The sequence below is a fragment of the Hemicordylus capensis genome, chromosome 2, assembly GCF_027244095.1.
Source record: "Hemicordylus capensis ecotype Gifberg chromosome 2, rHemCap1.1.pri, whole genome shotgun sequence".
Lineage (NCBI taxonomy): Eukaryota > Metazoa > Chordata > Lepidosauria > Squamata > Cordylidae > Hemicordylus > Hemicordylus capensis.
The window spans coordinates 63,868,796-63,892,629 of record NC_069658.1 but is presented as its reverse complement, the minus strand read 5'-3'; the positions used below and the strand labels follow the sequence as shown (position 1 = coordinate 63,892,629).

Sequence of the window (23,834 nt, the reverse complement as noted above, 5' to 3'; positions counted from 1 at the left end):
CAGTTCCTCAGCCTCCAAGACTGAGAAGCTCCATTCTGGAGCGGGTGTATGGTCAGTATCCTCTGCTATGAAGACAGATGCAAAAAAAGCTTCTCTATACTCTCCTTATCCTCCTTAATCCCTTTCATGCCATTATCTAAGGGTCCAAACCTGGCAGATTTTCTGCTTCTGATATATTTAAACAAGTTTTTGTTGTTCTCCTTCTAGCTATATGTGTTGCAAGCTCTCTTTTTGCATCCTTTATTCTCTCCTTGCATTTCTTTTGCCAGTGTTTGTTCTTCATTTGGGCAGGACTTCCATTTTCTGAAGGAAGTCTTCCCTTTTATAGCTTTGCTGCCTCCACGCTGGCATCCTCCTGAATTTGGTGGTACCTTACCTCTTTCATGGTATACATTCCAACTGAGCTTCTGTTATTGTGGTTTTAAATAAGCTCCATGCTTCTGGAGTGGTTTGACCCTCCTGACTGTCCTTTTCAGGTTTCCTTTTACTAGTTCCCTCATTTTTGAGAAGTTTCCTCTTCTGAAGTCCAACTCATCTGTGCTGGACTTCACTGGCAGTGCTTCACTCGCATATAATCTGAATTGGATCACACTATGGTCACTGTTCCCCAGTGGTTCTACATCTCTGACAGCTCACACCAGATCCTGGGTACAACTCAGGATTAAGTCCAAGGTCACCTTCTCTCTGGTTGGTTCCGCAACCAACTATTCTAAGGCACAGTCTTTTAGTATGTCTAGAAATTTGGCCTCTCTGTCAATACCCGCACTTGAATTTTCCCAGTCTGTGTCAGGGTAATTGAAGTCTCCCATTATAACAACTCTGTTTCTCTTTGATGCCTCTCTGATTTGCTTTTCCAACTCCAGGTGACTCTCAGCAGTTTGATCCAGAGGGCGATAGCATGTCCCTAGTAACCACTGATGTAGTTCAGAAGTGCAAGCGTTCTCCATGACAGCCCACATGGCCATGCCCCCACCCACCCCACACACACAGCCAGAGAAGCCGAGAAGTACCGGCACTCCATCCCTGTGCTTCACCCCTCCACTACACCCTGCTAGCAACACACTTCCTTTCAGTCCTCATATTGTCACACATAATGATTCTGTGGGGGATTCTGGCCCTCCGAGGTTTTCTAGCTTACTTCTAAATAAAAAAATGTTTAGAATCAGGGCTGCACATCTAAATGTAAAAACTAATTATTTTCTGCTGCTGGATGAGGACATCTCATATAGGTTATTCTTCTCACGTGAGATGTCCTCAAATACAGCAGCAAGAGGAAGCCGTCACAATAAGTGACCAACGCTCCTTTCTTTAACACAAAGCAAAAGTCACTCATAGCCTTACTCTTCCAGCAATTTTCTGCTGCTTTTGCGTTGCTTAAGAAATGGAACCCCACCCACCGCCCCGATCTCCTGCCATCCATAGATCTGCTGTAAAAACTCAGTTGCTGAGCTCTAAACAAATTTATATACAGTACTGGCAAATGGATGAATGGAGTTGCTTCATTTTTTTCCATTTTGTAATTTGGCTATAACTGGCTAGAAGGAAATTAAATAGTAGGTTGGTTGGTTGGTTGGTTTTTTTAGAAAGGCTATTAATTTTACTATAATCTACATTCAGTATATTTTATTTTGCTTTTATTTTCTTCCATTGCTGCTTAGTACTGGGTCCTCACAGCTCAGCTGTTTGGGATTTATACAGGACAAAATTACAGTATGTGCAACAAATGATTCATACCAGATGACCAGAGAACGTATGACCCAGGCAGAAGAGGAATCTCGCAACCGAAGTACAAAAGTCATAAAACCTGGTGGACCATATGTAGGTATGATTGTTGTTTTTTTCCCCTCACTTCTGTAATAGCTGGAAGCTAACTACTGTGACAGTGTAAAATTTGAGTCTTCTGATGTTGCTGCCTTATTTCAGACAGTCCTAAATCTTTATTTTCAATTAATGCCTTCCACTAGGGCTGCATCGGGGTGGTTTGTTCAAGGTTCATAACGCCCATGCAGTACTGCTTCGTGCTATGGGCACCACCTTTTCCACAATGCTTTCAGGCACATCAAAATATGAAGTTCATTTAAGATCTCAACATCTAGTGGTAGTGGAAGACTGTATGTGGGTGCTGCTCCCTAAATCTACTAACTTTTGTAGGGGGATGGGAATAGATTTTTTTCCTCCACTAACTGGTGACAAGAGCTACCTAATGGCACAGCGGGGGAAAGATTTGATTAGCAAGCCAGAGGTTGCTGGTTCGAATCCCTCTGATGTGTTTCCCAGACTGTGTTTTTTCAGACTGTGGGAAACACCTATATCGGGCAGCAGCGATATAGGAAAATGCTGAAAGGCATCATCTCATACTGCGCAGAAGATGGCAGACTCCTCCTGTATTCTACCAAAGACAACCACAGGGCTCTGTGGGTGCCAGGAGTCGACATCGACTCAATGGCACACTTTACCTTTAACTGGTGACAACATACATTGGATGATATTTAGGGTTGTAGAAAGTGGTGTTAATTACCAAATTACACATGTGCTAAACCATCTCATGGTTTAGGAGGCATCAATCCCTTAATTGTTTCAGCTGTGCTATGATCAGTCAAGTCTAGATTTTCTGCACATTAAATAAATATTGAGCATAAGGGATGTACTCTTTTAGGATGTGGAAACATACAGTTTCTACACTATACAGCATTGTCCAGGTGTACATGCTACTCCTGCTGTTTAAATCAGAGCCTTCTAGAAACGCCATTGTCATTCTGATACTGTCTGGCACCAGTCTATCAATAATATGTATGCATTTTTGTGGGGGATGCTCAAACTAGTTGTTCATAGTAAACCGAACTGCATCGTCATTGTGCTTTCTTTGTGTACTTAGTTTGGCCTTTCCCCACGGTCTAAATATCTAGTGCTCCAGATCAGCTGTAAATGGCTTCTGCAGGCCACAGACAGTGAAGGTAGGCGTCTAAAATAGTGTCTTCCTCTAGGACCATCATCTCTCTGATTTGCTTAGTGGTTGATGTATGTGTATGGCTTTTAAAGCAGCCACATAATTAAGGCCAAAAGATGGTTTTCTCTCAAACACCACACTTTTGTGCTACAGGGATGACTGTTTGCTAATCATGAGTATTCCTGAATCTGGCAGTGTTGGGTTTATCTGAAGACTGCAGCAACAGCTTGAATGACATTTTCTGACTACCATAGCCACAAGCTGAGTGACACTTTCTAACATGATTCAGGGTCAGTGTAATGGAAACAAATTGCTTTTTAAATATCTTATTTTTAAGGCATGGTGCCTCTGTACATTGGAGCTAGAGGCAATATTTTTAAATTTTGGTCAGCACTAGACCAAAATGATGTGTGCAACAGGAAGAGAGAGTCTGGTTGAGCCAATACTTTTTGCCAACTTTTGTTGTTGCACGCTCTTAAAAGCTGCAGCATGACTAACGCAAATGGAATTCCTTTTGAGTTGCTATCTAATTAGCAAATTATTAAACTGCTTTTGAAATCAAACCTATATCTGTTATTACTAAACTATAATATCAGATCCCTAAACTGGGCTGAAATTATATTGATTGCAACAGTTCTGCCACTAGCAGCTATAGCAGATCTATTGATATTTATTCTTAATTGACTTTAATATTTTAATGTAATTTTTAGAGAATTTGAATGTGTATTAATTTTTGTAAACCGCCTTGGGATGAGTTTTATGAAAGGTGGTATAAAAATTGAATAATAAATAAATAATAGGGTGCCTAAGGACATTATTAGAAGGTATGCTATATGTAGATATTAAAACTGGAAGTACTATATCTGCCAATGGTTGTTAGTACTTGGTAACAGTCGCAAGTAGAGAATTGGTGATGGCAGCAACAGTAATAACAGCATTGTAAATATCAATTGTGTTTGTGCGAAATGTGGCTTAATGAAGGTGGACAAGGGAACTCTATATTATTCATCTTTACTATGTGACTGGAGGGTGACGCTCTTCAGTTGTCGGTAATTAGTCAAAGGAAGGACAGGAACTTTGTGCAGCTGTGGAAATAAGTTAGGTCAGAGAAGCTTGGGTAGCTAAAAATGGAAATGGAGAACAAATTTTTGGGCTCTGAGTTTGAAAAAGTGCAGTGGTGTGGATGAAGCTGCATGGGATGACCGTGGGCATTAGTTATCTGATTAGTGTGAGTGCCTTTTTTAAAACATTACTTTTTTGGCCGTTCTAATCTGCAGCAAAGGTTATTGAAACTGTTCCATATAGTTCCAGCTTATATTTTATTTTACTTTATTTGAGAAACTTGTTGCACTTTCTATTCAAAATACTATCTATTCAAAATACTATTATTGCCAAACAATATTTGAAAGCAAATCTGAATCTCAGAAAGCTAGTCTAGTAATGTGTATACAATACTTCAATATTGTTAGTCTTGGTTTTCTTTTGTCTTCAGTAGGCCTATAAGATAGGTAACTCTTAGTCTCATTTCACAGATAGGCAGGAGATGCCAAAGCTTCATGATTGTTTATGCTAACAGTTTGCTTTTCTGCCAAGTGATACCTAGAGGAATATTAATTTTCCAGCAGTTCTCAAACAAATTATGTAATGTTGCTGGCATGTCAATGAAGCTGGTTTCTCTTTAGCATTGAATACTTAACTTTCACAGCAGTGCTTTGATTCTGTTGAATTGTTGCCAGTAAATTAGTTACAGAAGGATTTCTCTTGATGCAATAAAGCTAATATTAGTCAAGTTGCCAATATGTTGTTGCAGCATAGCTGAGTGTGGTTATTTGTAAAGAAAATAAACTCAGTATGACAGAACATTTGTTGGCACACTGTCACATGAAAATAGGGCTGAAATAGGGTTATGGTTTCTTAGATTTTAACGAGAGATAAAGCCCTATTTATTTTAAGATGCTAATGAATACAAAAACCTAGTACTGCCAGTCATTAATCCATAAAGCTGTCTGTTTTATGCCTCTAGTTGATTTCCAAAGTAGCAAGTTTCATAGCTTAATCCAGTTCTATAAAGTGCACTAGGGATGTGCAAAATGTTTCAAGCTCGAAAAGTGCTGTTTTGAACTTGAAACAAAACATCCTTAAAATAAAGGGCCTGTTTCGAGCTCGAAACAAAAATGACCCCATTTTGGCGCACTCTTTTTCCCTTGCTGATTGGCTTTCTGGCACTGGCTTCCAATTGGCTTGAAATCTACTTGCTGCTTGGTTGGCTTTCATACAGATCAAGTATTGTCATGGGCAACTGTGCCCCCATTGGCTGGCGGGAGGGAGGGAAACAAAAAAGGAGGGGGATTTCAAAATGTATTCAAAGGACTTGGGAAGCAGAGAGCCCTTAGTATGGCCCTGAAGAGGATACATCGGGAGAGGAGGGAGGGAGGTTTGATTTTGTGGCTTTCTTTTCTCGGCACGGAGTATAATATGCTGTGCTATGGCTGCTATATTAACTGTCTGGTTTTGCTGGATCTCGGATTGACAAAGGCAGAACTTGGGTGCCTGCCTGCCTTGAATTGTGGTTTGGTCTGTTTGTGAGAGTGTTGTGGTGAGAAATGGACATTGTCAGCTCAGCTCTCTCTCTGTGTAGTACTTTCTTGATGATTCCTGTAAGATGATTTCCATTTCTGGCCTTGAGACTAACTTGTGCTTCACTCACTGCTCTGGTGTGCTCTGCAATCTGCATTGCAAGGTGTACTCAGTCAAAATGTGGCTGAGACATTGCTTTAGTTGATCTTATGGCTATACTTGCTGCTGCTAAGGTGTTGCTTTGGCAGGTGCAATGCTGAAGTAAGGAGTCATAATGTGTCTGAGAGAGCAGCTTGTACCAATAATGTTACTGCAGTGCAGGCACTATGGCTGACAGTGGACTGGATTCTGGTCAGTGATTTTTTTCTTTTTCTTTTTGCCATTTCTGGGCAGTGTGTTTGGCAAAACATGGTGTTCTGTGTCAGGAGGGAGAGATTCCCTTTTACTGTGTGCTTCTAATCTTCAGTGTTTTGCAAGGCAGGGTCGCAAAATACATTACAAATTGCAATACAAAACTTGTAGTGTGCACTCTGTGAGTGCAGTTTGTTTTGGCCATAAAGGCTTGTTTTAATCTTTTTAATCTTTCCCCCAAACCTCCTTAGGATCCTATAGGTTAAAAAAAATGCCCGCTTGCCCATTTCTTTTGTGGGTTGGGTGATAGGTAGCATCCATCATGCCCTCTCACACAACCCACTTTGGTGTTGTTAGGAACTACCCATGGGGCACAATGGAGTGTTTGGAGTTCCCCATTGTTCCCTATGGCCAAAACACTCAAAACATTTCAAGTTTGTTTCATCGAAACACCTGGCTTGGCTCCTGTTTCAAGCATTTTGAGCTCAAAATGAAATGCAAAATCTGTTTCATGCACATCCCTATATGCACTGTATTTCACAACCATGATGGTAGAAGAGCTCTTTCATAGGTATGCTCTGAAATATTTATAGTTCTCATTGTTTCACAGCACAAAAGGCTTCCCAGCTTTAATCACAAGTTCCCTCCACACATACACAATCTTCTATAAGATTTGTAGAAGGAATATGAAGCACTGAAACACTTTCAAAGACACAATTTCTGAGCCAATTTGGCATGGTTGTGAGAGTGTGTGGTGATTTTCTTGAGAAGATAACACTGTGTTTCAACTTTGGAAGCACTGGACTAAAACATGCAAGTTGTGGATTCTTTATGTGAGATCTCGTGACAACCACCTTGAATGGGCTTGATAATGAACTGTAGGCATCGTGGGAGCTGTTCATACATGTTTGTATGTAAAGGGGTCTGTAAATGCATGCCTGTTTTACTACTACTACTACTACGGATATTGATATACCGCTCTTCAATCAAAGTTCTCTAAGCGGTTTACATAGAAAAGATAAATAATACATAAATAAGATGGCTTTCTGTCCCCAAAGTGCTCACAATCTAAAAAGAAACATAAGGTTGACACAAGCAACAGCCACTGGAGGGATGCTGTGCTGGGGTTGGATAGGGCCAGTTGCTCTCCTCCTGCTAAATAAAGAGAATTACCACTTTAAAAAAATGCCTCTTTGCTCAGTTAGCAGGGGTAACTGAATGTGAATGAATTACATGCGTTCATTTTAAAACTGAACCCCTCCAATGTAAGATACGGATTATTGATCTGTACATACAGTTACACATTATGCTTGACACATATACAGCAATATTCACAATCTCTGTACATACAGATTACAAAGTACATTAATGTGTCTAATGTTAAATGGCAGCTAGCTTTTATCATTTCTATAGTGCATTTTGTTTAACCTTGTCACAACCCTGTGATGTAGATTAGGCTAATAGGTGTGTGCAGAACCAGTTTGATCAGTTTGAACTCGCACTGTACTGGTCTCAAAAAGATGGCTGGTTTGAATTTGAACCATACTGGGCCCTGTCAGATATGGCCTGGTTCAACCTGGTTTGATGGCTATGTTCGTAAAGGGGAATCTGATGAGGATTCCCTTTACAAGCAAAGGTGGAGGGCAGATCCTTTAAAAGTCTTCTAAGGGCAGCGGGGGAGGGGGGGCAGCAAGAGGGCACCTTACCTCCAGCTGCGTGGCAATGCAAGCGGCTCCTCTCAACCCCACTGGTGCTCTCCCCAGCCCTTCCTCAGCTGCGCAGGCCAGTTTTTGGCCTCCACAAATGTAGAAGAGCTTTGATGTAATTAAGACTACAGTCCTTAGCATTTCTTGGAAGTAAGTCTCATTGGGACCAACATCTGAATAAACACAGTTTACAACCTGTTGGAAGTTAGATGTTAACTTTCATTTTAGGATATGTACGATGACATGATAGAGCTTCCTAAAGGAAGAAGACTGAGGTTTTTAAACAGAAAGTAATCAATTGTAATACCTGACTCTGTAAGAGTTGTTTATATTTAGATGGCAGAGTTGTTTATATTTAGATGGCTTCTGCAATTATAAGTAGATGCCAGAAACATGCTCAGTAGAACATATGGTTTTGTCTACTTAATTTTGGACCAGTCTTGCAGTATGTCTAAAATTTTGAATGGAACCAGCAACAAGGATCCATGCCTATGGGACATTGTTGGGCTTTGTTTTATTAAAAAGAGTTATAGTGATGAGAAGTAGAAAGAGACAGATGCTAACAAAACATTTCATTCAAATTGTCAGTAAACTAAGAGTACTGTATACCACTATTAATGCTCCAGAAAATACAGGCAGTCACTTTTTATCACTGAAGAGGAGGTTAGCCAGGCTGTCCACTGTCACCAGTTTGTGGTTTGCATTAAATTTGCATTAAAGTACATACTTCTATGGTTAGAGAAAATAAAGAGTTGTGTCAGCTGCTTCCAGACTTCATTATGTCAAAGACATTGCCTCAACATTGACTAAAGCTTCCCATTACCATCACCTAAAACATGGTAAATACTGCAAGAATTTACTTTAGTCTTGGCATATAACACTAATTAATTTGAGATGGTGGACCATATCTTAATTTATGTATAACATAAATACAGGGAAGAAATAACTAATTTCTAAAATGATAGTGAATCCATAGTTCTAATCAGACACTGTATGTGCATCCAGATGTCTGTACACATGTTTACATTTTTTGTGTGAGACATGTTCATCTTAAAAGTGAACCTGGATACAGGCCTCCTCCAAATGCAAGTTACAAATAGAAAATGTACTACGGTACATGTTTTGAACATAGCCTGTGTTATGCTTCATGCACATACATTTGCACATGCATACAGATTTCTACGTGCATACTTTGTATGCAGACTGTGTATTGAACATGACATTGACGAGGGCTTATATTTATGAATAATACCAGATTTCTAGTATGGAATAAAGTTCTTCACATTCAGTCCTTGTCCTTCACACTCAGTGTTTGTAAGTGAGGTTTGGTTAACTTGTTTGTTGTTCTGAAGTGCAGAGGGATTAAAATGGTCTTTGTCTTGTGCATAGGTAAAAGAGTACAAATTCGGAAAGCACCACAAAGTATTCCAGATGCAGTGCCTGAGAGGAAAAGGTCCACTCCCATCAACCCTGCAAATACAATACGCAAGACCCATACAAACAACAGTATTTCTCAGCGGCCATATAAGGATAGAGTGGTTCACTTACTGGCACTGAAAACCTACAAGAAACCAGAGCTCCTGGCTCGCTTATTGAAAGATGGAGTCAGTCAAAAAGACAGAAATTCCCTTGCAGCTATTCTTCAACAGGTGAGGCTATTTGTGGTGGTGGTCTATATTATCTTCTTGTTGTTTTTCCAAGCTGTGGTACTCATTACTCATTGTACCAAGCTGTGGTACTCAACACACAAAATTCCCACCAGATATCTTTTGAGTACTGCGGTTGCCATTCCTATTATGATCAATCACTGATGCAGACTGCAACATCCTCTAAGCCAGGACTGCTCAACTTCGGCCCACCTGCAGATGTTGGCCTACAACTCCCATAATTCCTGGCTATTGTCCACTGTGACTGGGGATTATGGGAGTTGTAGTCCAAAAACAGCTGGGGGGCCTAAGTTGAGCAGGCCTGCTCTAAGCAAAGGGAGAATAAGAGAGAGGACAAGAAGAGAAGTGGGTGCAGGTTCAAGCCTGGACAACCATAGACGTGACCATTCAGGAGCAGTTTATTTCTACCTGCTGTAGGCTAATGACTGTGCTATTGGTTGCTCTAATGGCAATATGCAAAAGGCATTAGAGTAGTCCTCCAGCTTGCCTGGAATCCAGGAAAAGAGGCAGGACTATCTATTACACTACACAGTGTAGGCACTGGCTGTTCTAAATCCAGCAACTTGATCAACGGTTATATCATAGTATTGTTGTTAACTTTGTTTTAAAAGTTGGTAATATGCTTATATTTTATTACAATGGTAAGCGCAGTTTGAAACCTACTGCCATGTTGATTATATCAAAGTAAATGAATGTGGATGAGGATCAAAATAAGGCATTCCTATATGTATAGCCATTTTGATGACTGAACAGATAATGTTCACTAGGGGGCCGCTGAAACAAAGCTTTTGCTGCCTTTTAAAATGGTCTGGTGGGGCAGCAGCTTACCTCCTTGCCACCCTGGTGCCTCCTTGGACCATAACTGCCCATAACGTGACACATGCGCCCCGGGCACTTCTGGTTCGTGGAGGCACCTGGGCAGCAAGGAGGTATACTGCTGCCCCACCGAACCATTTAGAAAGGCAGCACCAGTGGGGGAAATGCAGCAGGAGGTTAAGAGCACCCTCCCCTGTCCTTAAAGATATCCCTTGCTTTGAACTGGCAGGCGCCAGTTCCATGCACACCTCTCACAGGTCTCACCACCCTGAGCCCTTGGGTTAGGGTGGTATAAAAATGCATTAAATAAACAAACAAACAAGTAATGAAAAGTTCAAAGAGGTTAAAACGAAAAAAGGAGAGGGAGAAATTGAGCAATGGAAATCTGGATTTATTTTTATGATTGTACCATCTATTAGCATGGCACCTCATTTGCACAACTAAATAATATATTCTTGTTCTCTCACATTACTAAGAAGAATTCCAGGAATTGAGTGTAATATTAATAAAATAATATGGAAAACTGGTTGGCAGGATGAAAATAGAACCCTAGATTAAAAGATTGCCTTTGAAGTCCTCACAGATGAATTGAGGAGTCTTGGAGTCGGGCGTATCTAGCGTGGGGCAGGCAGGGCACGTGCCCCGGGCGCCACTTGAAGGGGGGCACCATTTTAAAAAATAAAAAATGGCCACCAAAACAAAATGGCCACCGCACATGCTCTAATGGCCTCTGTGAGGCCCTAGGCCATGCCAGGCCTCACAGAGGCCATTTGAGCATGCACAGTGGCCATTTTGTTTTCAGCGGCCCTTTTAAAAAAATTATTTTAAAAAATGGCCACTGCACATGCTCAAATGGTCCCTGCGAGGCTCTAGAGGCCAGCAGGGGGAGGGGGAACTTTTGCAGACACACACACACCCCACAGCCTTTAGGAAGCTCCCTGAAGGGGCTACAGATTAAAAAAAATTAAATTAATATAATATTAGTCACTGTACACATATTTAGTTTGGCACGATGTACAGATAATCAGGGTTTGTGAATACTGAGCTGAAGCTTATGAGCTAGGATTGTATTTATCTGCTCTACTTTGCTTCTTGTGATAAGTGAGTTAAATGTGATGTCTTAATAATATGACTATTAATGGTGAGTTTGTCTTTGAATCAGTGTGAAATCCTTAGTATTAAGGCCCACTGGGAGTTTCTTGCTTTCTTTCTCTCATTTTAACTGTCTTTCTGAAATACTATAATATATTCCAAGCAGTGAAACACTTTACTCTGCATATCCTTTAATTATTTTCAGAGTATCTGGGAAAAGTCAAATTCTCCATTTATTTTTAAAACTTATGTAATAGTGATGCTACAATGCATAGTAGAGCATTAGACAGGCACTTCTGTTTAGTTTTCCAAATACACCTCCACATAGTATTTGGGTATTTCCCGAGCCCCAGCATACTGAAATTTGTCATTTTCTGGCATTTTTTGGTCTGGCTACGTCCACTGCTAAATAGTTTTTTAAATATTAAAAGATTAAGGAGCTTGACTTGTATTTTTCAGCTGATATTATGGTAAAGTTATTGGAAAGATGGGTGTCAGATGTCTGGATAGGGGGTGCCATTTCAGTGCTTGCCCTAGGCGCTATTTTCCCTAGATACGCCTCTGCTTGGAGTTAATCTTTTAAACCTCTATTACAGATGTATAATAGCTTTTTTATCAAAGAAAAAGAGACAAGGAAAGAAGGTGCTATGAAGGAACAAATAAAATTAAAATTCAGAGCAAAGTTTTGTGGAAATTTACAAGAAGTAGGAAAACTTCAGGAGGAAGATTTAATGAGGAGAAAGTTAGTAAGGAGAAGAGTTTATAAAATTCCAGAACAGAATCAGAAGAAATGGTTAGATTAACCAGTTACATCCTAGTTCAGAAGTCGCATTAAAGTGTGAGTCTCTGTCCACTCCTCATTCCCTTTGTAACGCAAGGGGAGGAAGCTTTCTGCTTCCATTGGTGGCTTGGAATAAACTGTGATTTATTGCAACACTTGTAACTTGCCAGCTTGTTCTAACTATTTGCGAAATGGCCAGAAAATGAAACTGGGATTCAGCCGTGTGTGTGTGTGTGTGTGAGAGAGAGAGAGAGAGAGAATAAAGAGTGGGGGGACTTGTGTATCAAGCAAAAGATTGTGCTGTCATGTCAGTGTCAACTCCTGGCAACCGTAGAGCCATGTGGTTTTCTTGGTAGAATACAGGAGGAGTTTACCATTGCCTCCCATACATTCCCATAATCTGGGAAACATACCAGCCTCTTTCTCCCTAGGCAAGTTTCTTCCTCACTGCGCCATTAGGTGGCTGTATCAAGCAAAGGGAATGCTAATTATGGGGGGTGGTCTAACTTACAGGAGGGAGCTTCTATTAGGCAATTATTATATTGGAGTCTTAAATGATAGCATTGAAAGGACTTAAGACTGATATACTTCCAAAAAAATTTAAAAAAGGAATGGTCTCTTGTACTGATCACTATATGAAGATAAAATAAAAACTAAATTGGATAAATTGGCTCAGCTTAAACTAATTGTTTTAGGAAAGATTGTGGCCAATAACATGGGTGGTTCAAAGTAGTCATATAGTATTGAGATAGTAATCCTAAGGCATCGCAAGTGAACTCTTCTTCTTTAGTGTGGAAAGAAAATCAAGCATTTTTCTAATGCCTTGTGTTTAAAATAAGAGAATTGGGGATATCTTAAGTCTGTCTGTGTGTGGGGTGGGAATTAAGCTGTTCTAATTATGTGCCTGAGTGAGGATGTAAACCTGGGGAGAGCTGGGGGTGCTTCAGTTAGCGTGATTATGGGTAGGGGATGGTATAGCCTGGGGTCTCACATCAGAAGAGGGGGAGAGTGGCGCAACATCTTATTCCTATCCCTTCTTCTGGTTGTTCTCATAATGGGAGGGTTCTGGGCTGCTTTACCAGCCTGTCATTTAGCCTGCTGGTGCTGCTGTTTAATGCCAGGTCAGTCCAGAATAAGGTCTCTATTATCCATGATTTAATTGTGGAGGAGGGGCTGACCTGTTTGTATTACAGAGACTTGGGTGGGGGAGTTGAGAGAGATTAGTCTTTCTCAGTTGTGTCCACCTGGATATTTAGTGCATCATCAGCATAGGCTGGGGGGCCAGGGATGGGGGGAGGTCACTGTAATGTATAAAAGCTCTGTTTTCCTCTCTAGGCCCCCTGTTCAAGTGAGTGCCAGTTCAGAATGCTTGTACCTTTTGTTGGGCTCTTGAGACAGAGTGGGGATTCTGTTGGCATTGAGGACTCCCAGAATGATTGTTCTGAGTGACCAACATCCATGCTGAGGCTGCCTTGTCCGGGGCAGCTCAGGATTTCATGGCTGCCATGAAAACCATGGAGCTGTCCCAACATGTTGTTGGCCCAGCACATGAATTGGGGCACACTCTGGATTTGGTTTTTTCGACTGGACAGGAGGATGGTGATTTGAAAGTGGGGGATATGTCATCTATGCCCTTGTCATGGTCAGATCACTTCCTTCTGAGGTATAGAGTCTTAGAGGCTACACCTCTCTGCAAGGGTGGGGACCTATAAAAATGGTCCACCCCAAGAGACTGGTGGACTCCAATCGATTCCTGAGGGCTCTTGGGGATTTTCTAGCTGGTATGACAGGCACTCCCATTGAAGCTCTAGTTCCTCTCTGGAATGGAGAGGAGCTTGGGCAGTTGACATGATTGCTCCTAAGTGCCCTCTCCCGCAAAGCAGAGCCCTTGGTATACACCTGAGCTGAGGGCAATGAAGCAAGCTGGGAGACGACTGGAATGAAAGCGGAGGAAAACCCGGGGTGAGTCTGAGCAAACGTAGGTTAGGACTCTTTATTGAGCCTACTCTGTGGCAGTGATGGAACAGAAGAAACACCTTTTTTCATCCACCATTGCATCCTCTCAATGTCGCCCAGCGAGGTTCTCCCAGGTGATGCGAAGGCAGCCTTTTGAAATCTGGCCCTGGGCAGGATACATCCTTGGTAGCACACTGTGATGCATTTGCACAGCACTTTGAGGGTAAAGCTGTTTGCATTCACCATTAGCTGGACGTTATGGCTGATGCAGGATCATTGGGAGAGGTGCCCAGAGTAAATATTGGCCTAGTTTTGCTGGAGGAGTTTCAATTATTGGTTCTTGAGGATGTGGACGAAGTGTTTAGTCGAGTTCAGCTGACCACGTGCATGTTTGACCCTTTCCCTTCATGGATTATTAAATCTAGTAAGGAGAGTATTTTTTGCTGGGTCCAGCAGGTTCTAAATGCCTCATTGAGAGAGGGAGTGGTCCCAGCTTCATTGAAGCAAGCTATTATTTGACCACTCCTAAAGAAATGTTGTCTGGACCCAGAGGATGTAAACAACTATAGGCCTGTGGCCAATATTCCCTTCCTGGGCAAGGTGCTTATGTGTGTCATGGCTGACCAGCTCCAGACACTCTTGGACGAAACGGACTATCTAGATACATTTCAATCAGGCTTCAGGCCCGGCTTTGGAACAGAAACTGCTTGGGTTGCCCTGTGGTATGACCTATGTGTAGAGAGAGAGGAAGAGTCCGGGAGTGCAACCCTGTTAATTCTCTTGAATCTCTCAGCAGCTTTCGATACCATTGACCATGGTATCCTTTTGGATAGCTGGCTAAGTTGGGTGTGGGAGGCACTGTTTGAAGATGGTTCTACTCCTACCTCAGGGCCCATTGCCAAAAGGTGGTGCTGGAGGGCTTCTGCTCAACCCCTTGGCAGTAATGCTATGGAGTCCTGCAAGGTTCCCTTCTTTCCCCTATGCTGTTTAACATGTACTTGAAGCCACTGGGAGAGTTCATCAAGAGATTTGGTTTGAGTTGTCATCCAGTATGTAGCTGACACTCAGTTGTATCTTCAGACACTCTTTTTCATCAGACACAGGGGAGGCAGTGACTGTCCTGAATCGGTGCTTGGATGCAGTAGTGAACTGGATGAGGGTGAATAAGCTAAACTCAGTCCAGACAAGACTGAAGTACTGTTGATCGGTGGTTCCTCTGCCCTGGTGAACGATGTTCAGCCTGTTGTAGATGGGGTTGCACTCCCCCTGAAGGACCAGGTTCACAGTCTGGGTGTGCTCATCGATCCAGCACTGTCACAAGAGGCTCAAGTGGCCTCTGTGGCTTGGAGAGCCTTTCATCAGTTTTGGCTGATACACCAACTGCAACCTTACCTGGACAGAGATAGCTTGGCTACAGTTACGCTCTGGTAACCTCTCACTTAGGTTACTGCAATGCGTTGTACGTGGGGCTGCCTTTGAAAACGGTCCGGAAACTGCAGCTGGTAAAAATTAGGGCTGCAAGATTATTAACCGTGACTGGATGATTTGATCTTATTATGCCAGTGCTTCATCAGCTGCACGGGCTCCCAGTCTGTTTCTGGGCCCAACTCAGAGTGATGGATTTTACCTTTAAAGCCCTAAATCCTAGTGTCCCAACCTCTCCCTGGTGTCCCAGGGTGAGGCCATGTCCAGAGGTGCTTTTTATCAGCTTTGGCTGATACACCAGCTCTGTCTGTTTCTTGAGATGAACGACCTCAAAACGGTGGTACATATTCTTGTAAACTCTAGGCTGGATTACTGCAATGCACTCTATGTGGGGCTGCCTTTGAACATAGTCCAGAAACTACAGTTGGTTCAGAATGCAGCAGCCAGGTTGGTCTCTGGGTCATCTAGGAGAGACCATATTACTCCTGTGTTGAAAGAACTACATTGGCTGCCGATAGGTTTCCTGGCAAAATGCAAGGCTGATTATTACCTATAAAGCCCTAAACAGCTTAGGCTCTGTGTATTTAAGAGAACATCTTCTTCACCATGAGCCCCATCTCCTTTTAAGATCATCTGGAGAGGTTCGTCTGTGGTTGCTGCCAACTCTCTTTTGGCAGCTACTCGGGGACGGGCCTTCTCCATTGCTGCCGTAGACTTTGGAATGTGTTCCCTGTTGAAATAAGAGCCTCCCCCACCATCTCTGGCAACTTCTTAAAAGGCACCAAAGACACATTTATTTGCCCAGGCTCTTAATTAGAATTATAGTTTTAAATTTTTAATGCTGATTTTAAATGATTTTAATGCTTAAATGAATTTAATTATTTAATTTAGTTTTGATTTTTATTGTTGATTTTAATTGTTTGTTTTGATGTAAAGTGCCCTGAGCCGTTTTTGGAAGGGTGGTATATAAATCAGTCAAATAAATAAATGGTTTGGGACCGGGTTTCCTGAGAGAGCTCCTTGCCCCATATGTCCCTACCCCTTAAGATCTTCTTCAAAGGCCCTCCTACGGGTGATCCTGCCCAACAAGGTGAGGCAGGTGGCTACCAGGGAGAGGGCCTTTTCAGTGGTTGCACCCCATTTATGGAATAGCCTCCCCAGTGAAGTTCGCCTTTGTTCTTTTAGATGCCAGGTAAAGACCTTTTTCCTCACACAGGCCTTTTAAATTCAGGTTTTTAAATTTTGGTTTTAAGTTTTGTTCTGATTCTTAACTAATTTTTAAATGAGTTTTTAAGCCACTTTGTATTAAATTTTGTATTTTTTTAAACCTTTTTTTGTTCTGTTATGATTTAATGTATTATGTGTGTTTATTGTGTGTTTTAATCCTCTGTTGTGAGGCACCCAGAGAACAACTTGTTATGGGGCGGCTAACAAATAAAGTTGTTGTTGTTAACATAGTTAGAAGAATTATGTTAGAACTACAAGCCATGCAGTAGTGGCAAATAATTTAGAATCTGTGCTTGTAATTTATCATTATGAGCATAGGTGCGTAGAAATTAAGCAAAACATAGTGGCTGACATCCTAAAGAAGCATGTGTGCTTCAAGGGCCTGCAGGGGCATGTCGAGAGTCCTTGCACAACTCCTCCCTGGGTGCTGTTGTACAGGAGCCAAGTGCTCCCTGAGCTCCGGAAGGGCTCTGCAAGGTCAGAAACATGTTGCTGAGGATTTGCAGACCTCTGTGCCTCCCCAAAAACTATGTCCCTGAGAGCCAGGGAGACCCCCAGAAGCAGATTTGAGGGGTATGTGTGTGCAAATACTTGGGATGCTGCCCTTTGTCTTCACTAATATTATAATCTTTTAAGCTATGTGTGTAATGATTTTACAGTTGTATACCCTGCCCAAGACAGCTTATATCAGCTTATTTATAAAAACAAAGGTGCAACATAGGATGCAGGCGAAATAGTCATGACTAAACACCACTGAAATAAATGTGGCGTGTTAGTCATGTTTCATTTATTTCAATGGTGCTTAGTAATGACTATTTCATCTATATCCTGCCCATGAAACATCAGATACAAAACCAAAGCAGAGCTGATCAAAACATCTCACATGTGGCGGGGGGTGAAGGGAGAGGAAGGGCTTAAATCACCTGTAGATTCAATGAAATAAAAAGATTTTAAGCCTCTACCTGAACAGCCAGCATCTAGACTAAGAGATATGCATAGAGAGTGCTTCAGCACAGGCACAAAAGAGAGAGGTGATTTTCAGCTATCCCGCTGCAGCTGCGGAGGAAAGGGGAGTAACATGAAATTCCTCCATGCATGGGCAGAAACACTCTGCGAAATGCTTAGTCCGTATGTCAGCCACTAGAGAGATGGATACGCTTTCTCTCCAAAAATAAATCCGAATCTATAGTTCTAACTGTGAAAAAGAGTATCCTTGCAAAGGTAGCTCTGGTCAGTTTAAATCACTGTGACATAAAATCAAAATGACACATTGACCTGTCCCTGAATATTTTGTCGGTTCCTCATTTGTTCCTCTGCTGCTCTCTGTATGTTTACAGTACAGCTGTGCCCAGAGCAGTGAAGGAACAAAGGGTAAGAAAACAAGTTATGTTTTCTTACCATGCTAAATGGCAAACGGGTGCACAAGGAGATTACTTAGAGGTAAGTTAAGGGACAGTGTTCCTCATGATTTGTGCCCATTTAATGCAAGAAAGTTAGACACGGACTATTCCATGAAAAAAATGTGATGGGGCACAGTGGTGGTGGCTAGCTGCAGGGAGGGGAGTCCCAGTGCCCTCTTTTTACCTCTAAGCCCACTGTGCAGGCAGCAGGAGCAAGCCCCTTCCTCCTCCACTCCTGCTGGCTGACTGAAGGGCCGTGGGGCTCGGCTATCTGCAGCCTGTTTCTGGCTTTCTTTCTTGTGGGCGACAAAAAGGTTAACCCCTGCCTTCAGCCGAATGGCATGGGGCAAGGCCAGTCCACTGATATCTAAATTATTTGTCTGGAGTTTTTTATGCACTTTGAAAGAGAGAAAATAAACATGGAAGACACATAGAAGCTCATCGGAATGACTATTTGAGTTGTTGTGTTTAAAAAGCGCAGTGGAAGTGTGTGTTTCCCATTGTGCAGTACACAATGTGAAGTTTCTGTATATTGTTTTGAATAACAAATTGTCTAACTCAGGCTAATGGCTGCCCCCATCATGTAATGATAGGGTAAGAGCTTCTGCGTGTATTCAAGAGCAGATAACTGCAGACATACTAGTCTTGAGCAAAACAACGGCTGTAAGGTGCTGTAAGGAAGGCATGGAGGCATCTTGTACTGTGATGTTGCTATGAATATAATCCAGCCCTTACAAATAGAAGTGAGGTAGTACAGGTCCAGATCCAGCAGTCATGTGACCCTCTGAGCCTGAGCACAGACCTCTAGCCAACTCCTTACTCCCAGACCTGGCCCAGTGAATAGGGCCAGAAGGGGGAGGTTGAAGGTAGAAGAGAGGCTGAAGGGGACTCCCAGGTACTCTCCCTCTGAGCAAGAAACACATCCTGCTGCCACACTTGCTTCAGTCAGGCCACAATACAGTACCACTGAAAGCAAGATATTAAATCAGAAATGCCGCTTTCCATGTATCCTGTAATCATGCATTTGGTGGTTTAGAAAACATGCATATTTTGCTTCTTTGTCCTTGACACAGATGGTGTTGCAGTATAGACAGACTTAAAACAAATACTCTGAAAAATTAAGTATTGCTTTGTTTCAATTTGATTTCACTGTCTTGTTATCAGACCTATTGCCAGATTAATTAGAAAACTAGTGCCCACTTTTAAGACCACATCTTGATATAAGGTTTCATCTTATTCTCATTAGAGAACTTAAATTAACCGCTTTAAAATGTGTGGTATATATTGCTTTAACAAATATTGTTTTAGTGACCACAATGATGGTAGGACGAGAGAGACTTTGTGACAATTTCCTGGTATTGTTTGCCAAAACAGCTGCATGAGAAATGGAGGACTCTAGCTTTGCTAACTGCAAATCTGTGAAAAGAGATGATAAAGAAATTTGATAGTTAAAAAATGCAAGCTCTCTTCTTTCTGCAGAAACTATGCTAGATAACGGAGGGTGCAGTTCAAAAAGTTTGCTTGAGTAGAATATCTGAAACTAGTTTTTATTGCTACACCACTGCTTTGTTCTTAGTGCAGCAGTTCTAGCTGCCAGAGAGGCAAGCTGGTTTTTTAAACTAAACAGCAGTTTGTTTCTTCAGCAACTGCTGTGCCAAGAACAATAAGCAAAGCTTCAGCTTCATGTGCAGTTCTCTCTTGCATATTCAGATCTTTTCTTTGGAACCTGGCCATACTTTAGACATCTAGGACTGAGAGAGAACCTCTACTTGTATGGTGCTTAAAAGTGATTACTGAAATAATGATATGGTTGGAGAGACGGCTACCTTTTTTAAAGCACTCGCCAATGCCAATTTTAAGATAGGAAAAGGGATTGTGATTTCAGACATGTGGGTGTGTGCGCTCATGCACATGCAAAAATTTAAACTCTTTTAGGCTATAATAAAATATGGGTTAAAATGGATAAAACATTGTTTAACTTTTAAGGGGCAGCAATATATCTGCCTGTGGTTTTAATATTCTCTACATCAGGGGTAGACTGCCTTCAGTCTTGCATAAAGGTAAAGTGTGCTATCGAGTCGGTGTCAACTCCTGGTGACCACAGAGCCCTGTGATTGTCTTCGGTAGAATACAGGAGGGGTTTACCATTGCCTCCTCCCGTGCAGTATGAGATGATGCCTTTCAGCCCCTTCCTATATCGCTGCTGCTCAATATAGGAGTTTCCCATATTCTGGGGAAAGCACCAGCGGGGATTCGAACTGGCAACCTCATGCTTGGCTAAACAAGTCATTTCCGCGCTGCACCATTAGGTGGCTAGTCTGCTTCATTTCCCCCAGAATCCTTGTGGTCCACCAACACATCTTAAATATACTGTACAAACAAAAAAGCATACCCAGGATCTCTTGGCAGTTTCGGCAGCATTCATCTGCATTAAGTGATCCTGAATATGTTGTCCTGTTTGAAAATGTGAAGTGCTTTGCAGGCTCAGATCAAAGTTCTTTTTGTAAGAATCCCAGCAATCAGGTAGCCTTTTCCCCTCCTGCCCCAGATTAACCAGAGGTCCAATGGTGGATCATTTCCTGCCTTCTGCTTGTTCTACATATCCAGAAAGGAGGTGTATCTATGTGCGCGCACACACACACACACACCCCTCTCTTATTGGTTTTTAAAAGCAGCTATCATGTAATTGTAGATAATTTTGTCAGTTTGGGTTGGTACACATTTTGTATCTTGTCCTGGAACATCAGGAGTTGCTGATTACCGTATGTGCTTTGGTATTCTCTTGGATTAATTCGGCAGTTTGACCCTACATGAGACTATCCTTGTGAGCAGCAATTCATGCAGAGCATTGTGATGAAATGGTGCAGGACTACTTTAATGCAAATTGGCTTAGAACTCTTAGGAGAACTGTCAATCATAAGAGGCAGAAAGTGACAGAAGTTGAAAGTGAAATTCAGTGGAGTAGGGATTTGGGTCTGGGTAGGAATAGTTTCAAAGAGGCATTCTAAAACTCAGAGGATAAGATGGTAAAAAATAAAGGACTTGGTTATTAGGACAGTCTGTAATAAAAACTGGATTATGAAGTACAGTTCTGGGAAGGAACTGGGTTCAAAGGTGAAAAGCCTTATACATTGTGTGTAAAGTTAACTAAGTGCTGTGGGAAGTTCAAATGATCAACTTTGTAACTAAGCAAGATTTCAGCCATACTAATCAGTGTGAAATAAACCTCAGATAACATCTTTAAATAAATATTATTCTTGTTTTAAAGTACATTTGACTAAGTGATTTCTGTAATAAACCCTCCTCACATCTGCAAAGCCGTGTTATCAGGGTAAAGAAACCAACAGAGTTACAGAGGCTTCATCGTATAATTGGTGGCAGTGGAAATAGAAGTACACTTATACAAGTCAAAGTAACATGGGAGGGAGAAAAACTACTGAAAATAAACTTTAACACATCCCTGACTCAGACCAAACGCCACACGCATAAGTGTCCAACTTTTAATTAGGAGAAGCCACAAAATGTGCTGATGAAGCTGCACCTGTTGCCAGTTTCTAGGCTCAATTAAAATGTGCTTTTTACTTTTAAAGCCCTCGGTGGTTTGAGTCCAGCATATTTTAGAAAGTACCAGGTCCAATATTAAATCCTGCTCACTTTCAATCAATCTTAATCACTGTTAGGATTGTTCAATGAAGTGTTTGATCTGTTTGCCACTCTTTGCAGAGGCTAGATTGGTGACCGAATGGGATAGATTATTTTCAATAGTAGCATCACAATTGTGGAACTCCCAAGAGAAGCTTGCCATGCTGGGACGGAGCTACTGGTATTCAAGAGTGTCCCATGAACACTGAAATATCTGCTACCTCCTCTGGCCTGTCCCTCTCCTCCTTCTGCCCACACAAAACTTGGAAGCACGTCCAAGTGTTGTATGGGCAGAGGAAGTAGAGGCAGGTAGGCTGCAGAAGCTGATTGGGCCACACGTGCTTGCCACACGCCATCAGTGAGGGCAAGCACAGCGGTGGGGTGAACACAGAGCTCCCCCACACTAGCTATGCCAGTGCTACCATGTCAAGTTTCCTGAGGCTACTAAGAAGACTGCTTAAATATGTCTCTTCTGACAAACTTTTGAGCTTAGCTGAGTGTTTTATTATAAGAACTGAATGAGGCCCAAAGCCACCCAGTCCAGCATCCTGTTTCACACAGTGGCCCACCACTACCATTTTGTTGCCCACTCACCGAGTTTGGAGATATCCTTTTGGAGCGCCTCACAATTTCTTTTGGATTTCACTACCCTAAATAGTTTAGTGTCATCGGCAAATTTGACCACTTGGTTGCTTACCCCAATTTCTAGATCATGTTTGAACAAGTTAAGGAGCATTGGTCCCAGTACAGATCCTTGGAGGACCACACTACTTACTTCCCTCCATTGCAAAAACTGTCCATTTATTCCTGCCCTCTGTTTCCTGTCCTTCAACCAATTACTAGTCCCCTTATTCCATGACTGCTAAGTTGACTCAAGAGCCTTTGGTTGGGAGCTTTGTCAAAAGTTTTTTGGAAGTCAAAGTATACTATGTCAACCAGATCACCTTTATCCACATGCCTGTTGACATTCTCAAAGAACTTCCAGAAGGTTAGTGAGGCAGGACTTGCCTTTGCAGAAGAAGCCATGCTTGTCCTTTTCTTCTATAAGTTTAATAATTTTGTCCTTAAATATGCTTTCCGTCAAGTTACCTGGCACAGAAGTTAAGCTAACTGGCCTGTAGTTTCCCAGATCCCCCCAGCTACCTTTTTGAAATCAGAGTTACATTAGCTACTCTTCAGTCCTCTGCTACAGAGTCTGATTGTAAGGGAACTTTACATATTTTTGCTAGGAGAGCAGCAATTTTGCATTTGAGTTCTTTAAGGGCTCTTGGGTGGATGCCATCTGGCCCTGGCGATTTTTAGTTTTTCAAGACAGTTTAGAACACCCTCATCACCTCAAATTCGTCCAGTTCGTCAGCCTCCAAGCCTGAGAAGCTCAGTTCCGGAGCAGGTATATGGTCAGTATCCTCCGCCATGAAGACAGATGCAAAGAACTCACTCAGCTTCTCTGCAGTCTCCTTATCCTTCTCAATAATCCCCTTCACATCCTCATCAACCACCTCCCTGGCAGGTTTTCTGCTTATGATATGTTTAAAGAATTTCTTGTTATTCCCCTTGATACTTCTAGCTATATGCTCCTCAAACACTCCTTTTGCATTCCTTCTTGTCTCCCTTCTTATCTCCAGAGTTTGTTCCTGTCTGTTCTCTTCATTTGGGCAGGACTCCCATTTTCTGAAGGAAGTCTTATTTCCTTTTATAGCTTCCCTGACTCTACTTGTTCCTTGTTTCTGCTGCTCTGTTTATTAATAAAGTAATTTTAAAAAATTCAATAATTGAATACACTAGGGTTTTTTGTATATTAGTCTTATGAAGTTATAGCCCACCCTAACTACTCCTGGGGAGTAAGTAGGATGGGACATAATTTTTAAAATAAATGTTTGGAGTCATGACCCAAGATTGAGATTCTGAGTGTGCTGAATTTGACTTCCAGATGTCTAATCTATTTTCAGATACTGCTGATTTGCAGATAACTTTACTGATTTGTATTTGTAATCCCCCTCTATAGGTGGCCAATCTGAATCCAAAGGACAACTCTTATACACTGAAAGAATATGTTTATAAAGAAGTTCAGAAAGACTGGCCAGGATACAATGAAATAGACAGACAGTCGCTGGAAATGATACTCTCTCGGTAAGTTCAATTTCTTTCTAGGTTAGAGAGAATCCATTGACTTCCAAGAAATAATATCTGCTAGAGCATCTTTAGCTTGATTTTCCTTGTAACCTGGAATGTGGGTGATCTTTACAG

General features: G+C 41.8%; 1 protein-coding gene across 5 annotated transcripts in view; it reads left to right on the top strand.

Annotated features, from left to right (window-relative positions):
• ELL2 (elongation factor for RNA polymerase II 2) overlaps positions 1-23,834 on the top strand; it is a 67,019-nt gene that overhangs the window by 23,830 nt on the left and 19,355 nt on the right. For 4 of the 5 annotated variants that reach the window (XM_053293507.1, XM_053293510.1, XM_053293509.1 and 1 more), the window contains 4 exons: positions 1,659-1,818; positions 2,876-2,954; positions 8,971-9,230; positions 23,593-23,717. In XM_053293507.1, coding sequence (XP_053149482.1) covers positions 1,659-1,818; positions 2,876-2,954; positions 8,971-9,230; positions 23,593-23,717 — 624 coding nt within the window. Of the gene's footprint in view, positions 1-1,658; positions 1,823-2,875; positions 2,955-8,970; positions 9,231-23,592; positions 23,718-23,834 lie in introns of all 5 variants that reach the window. The other variant, XM_053293508.1, reaches the window with a different exon arrangement.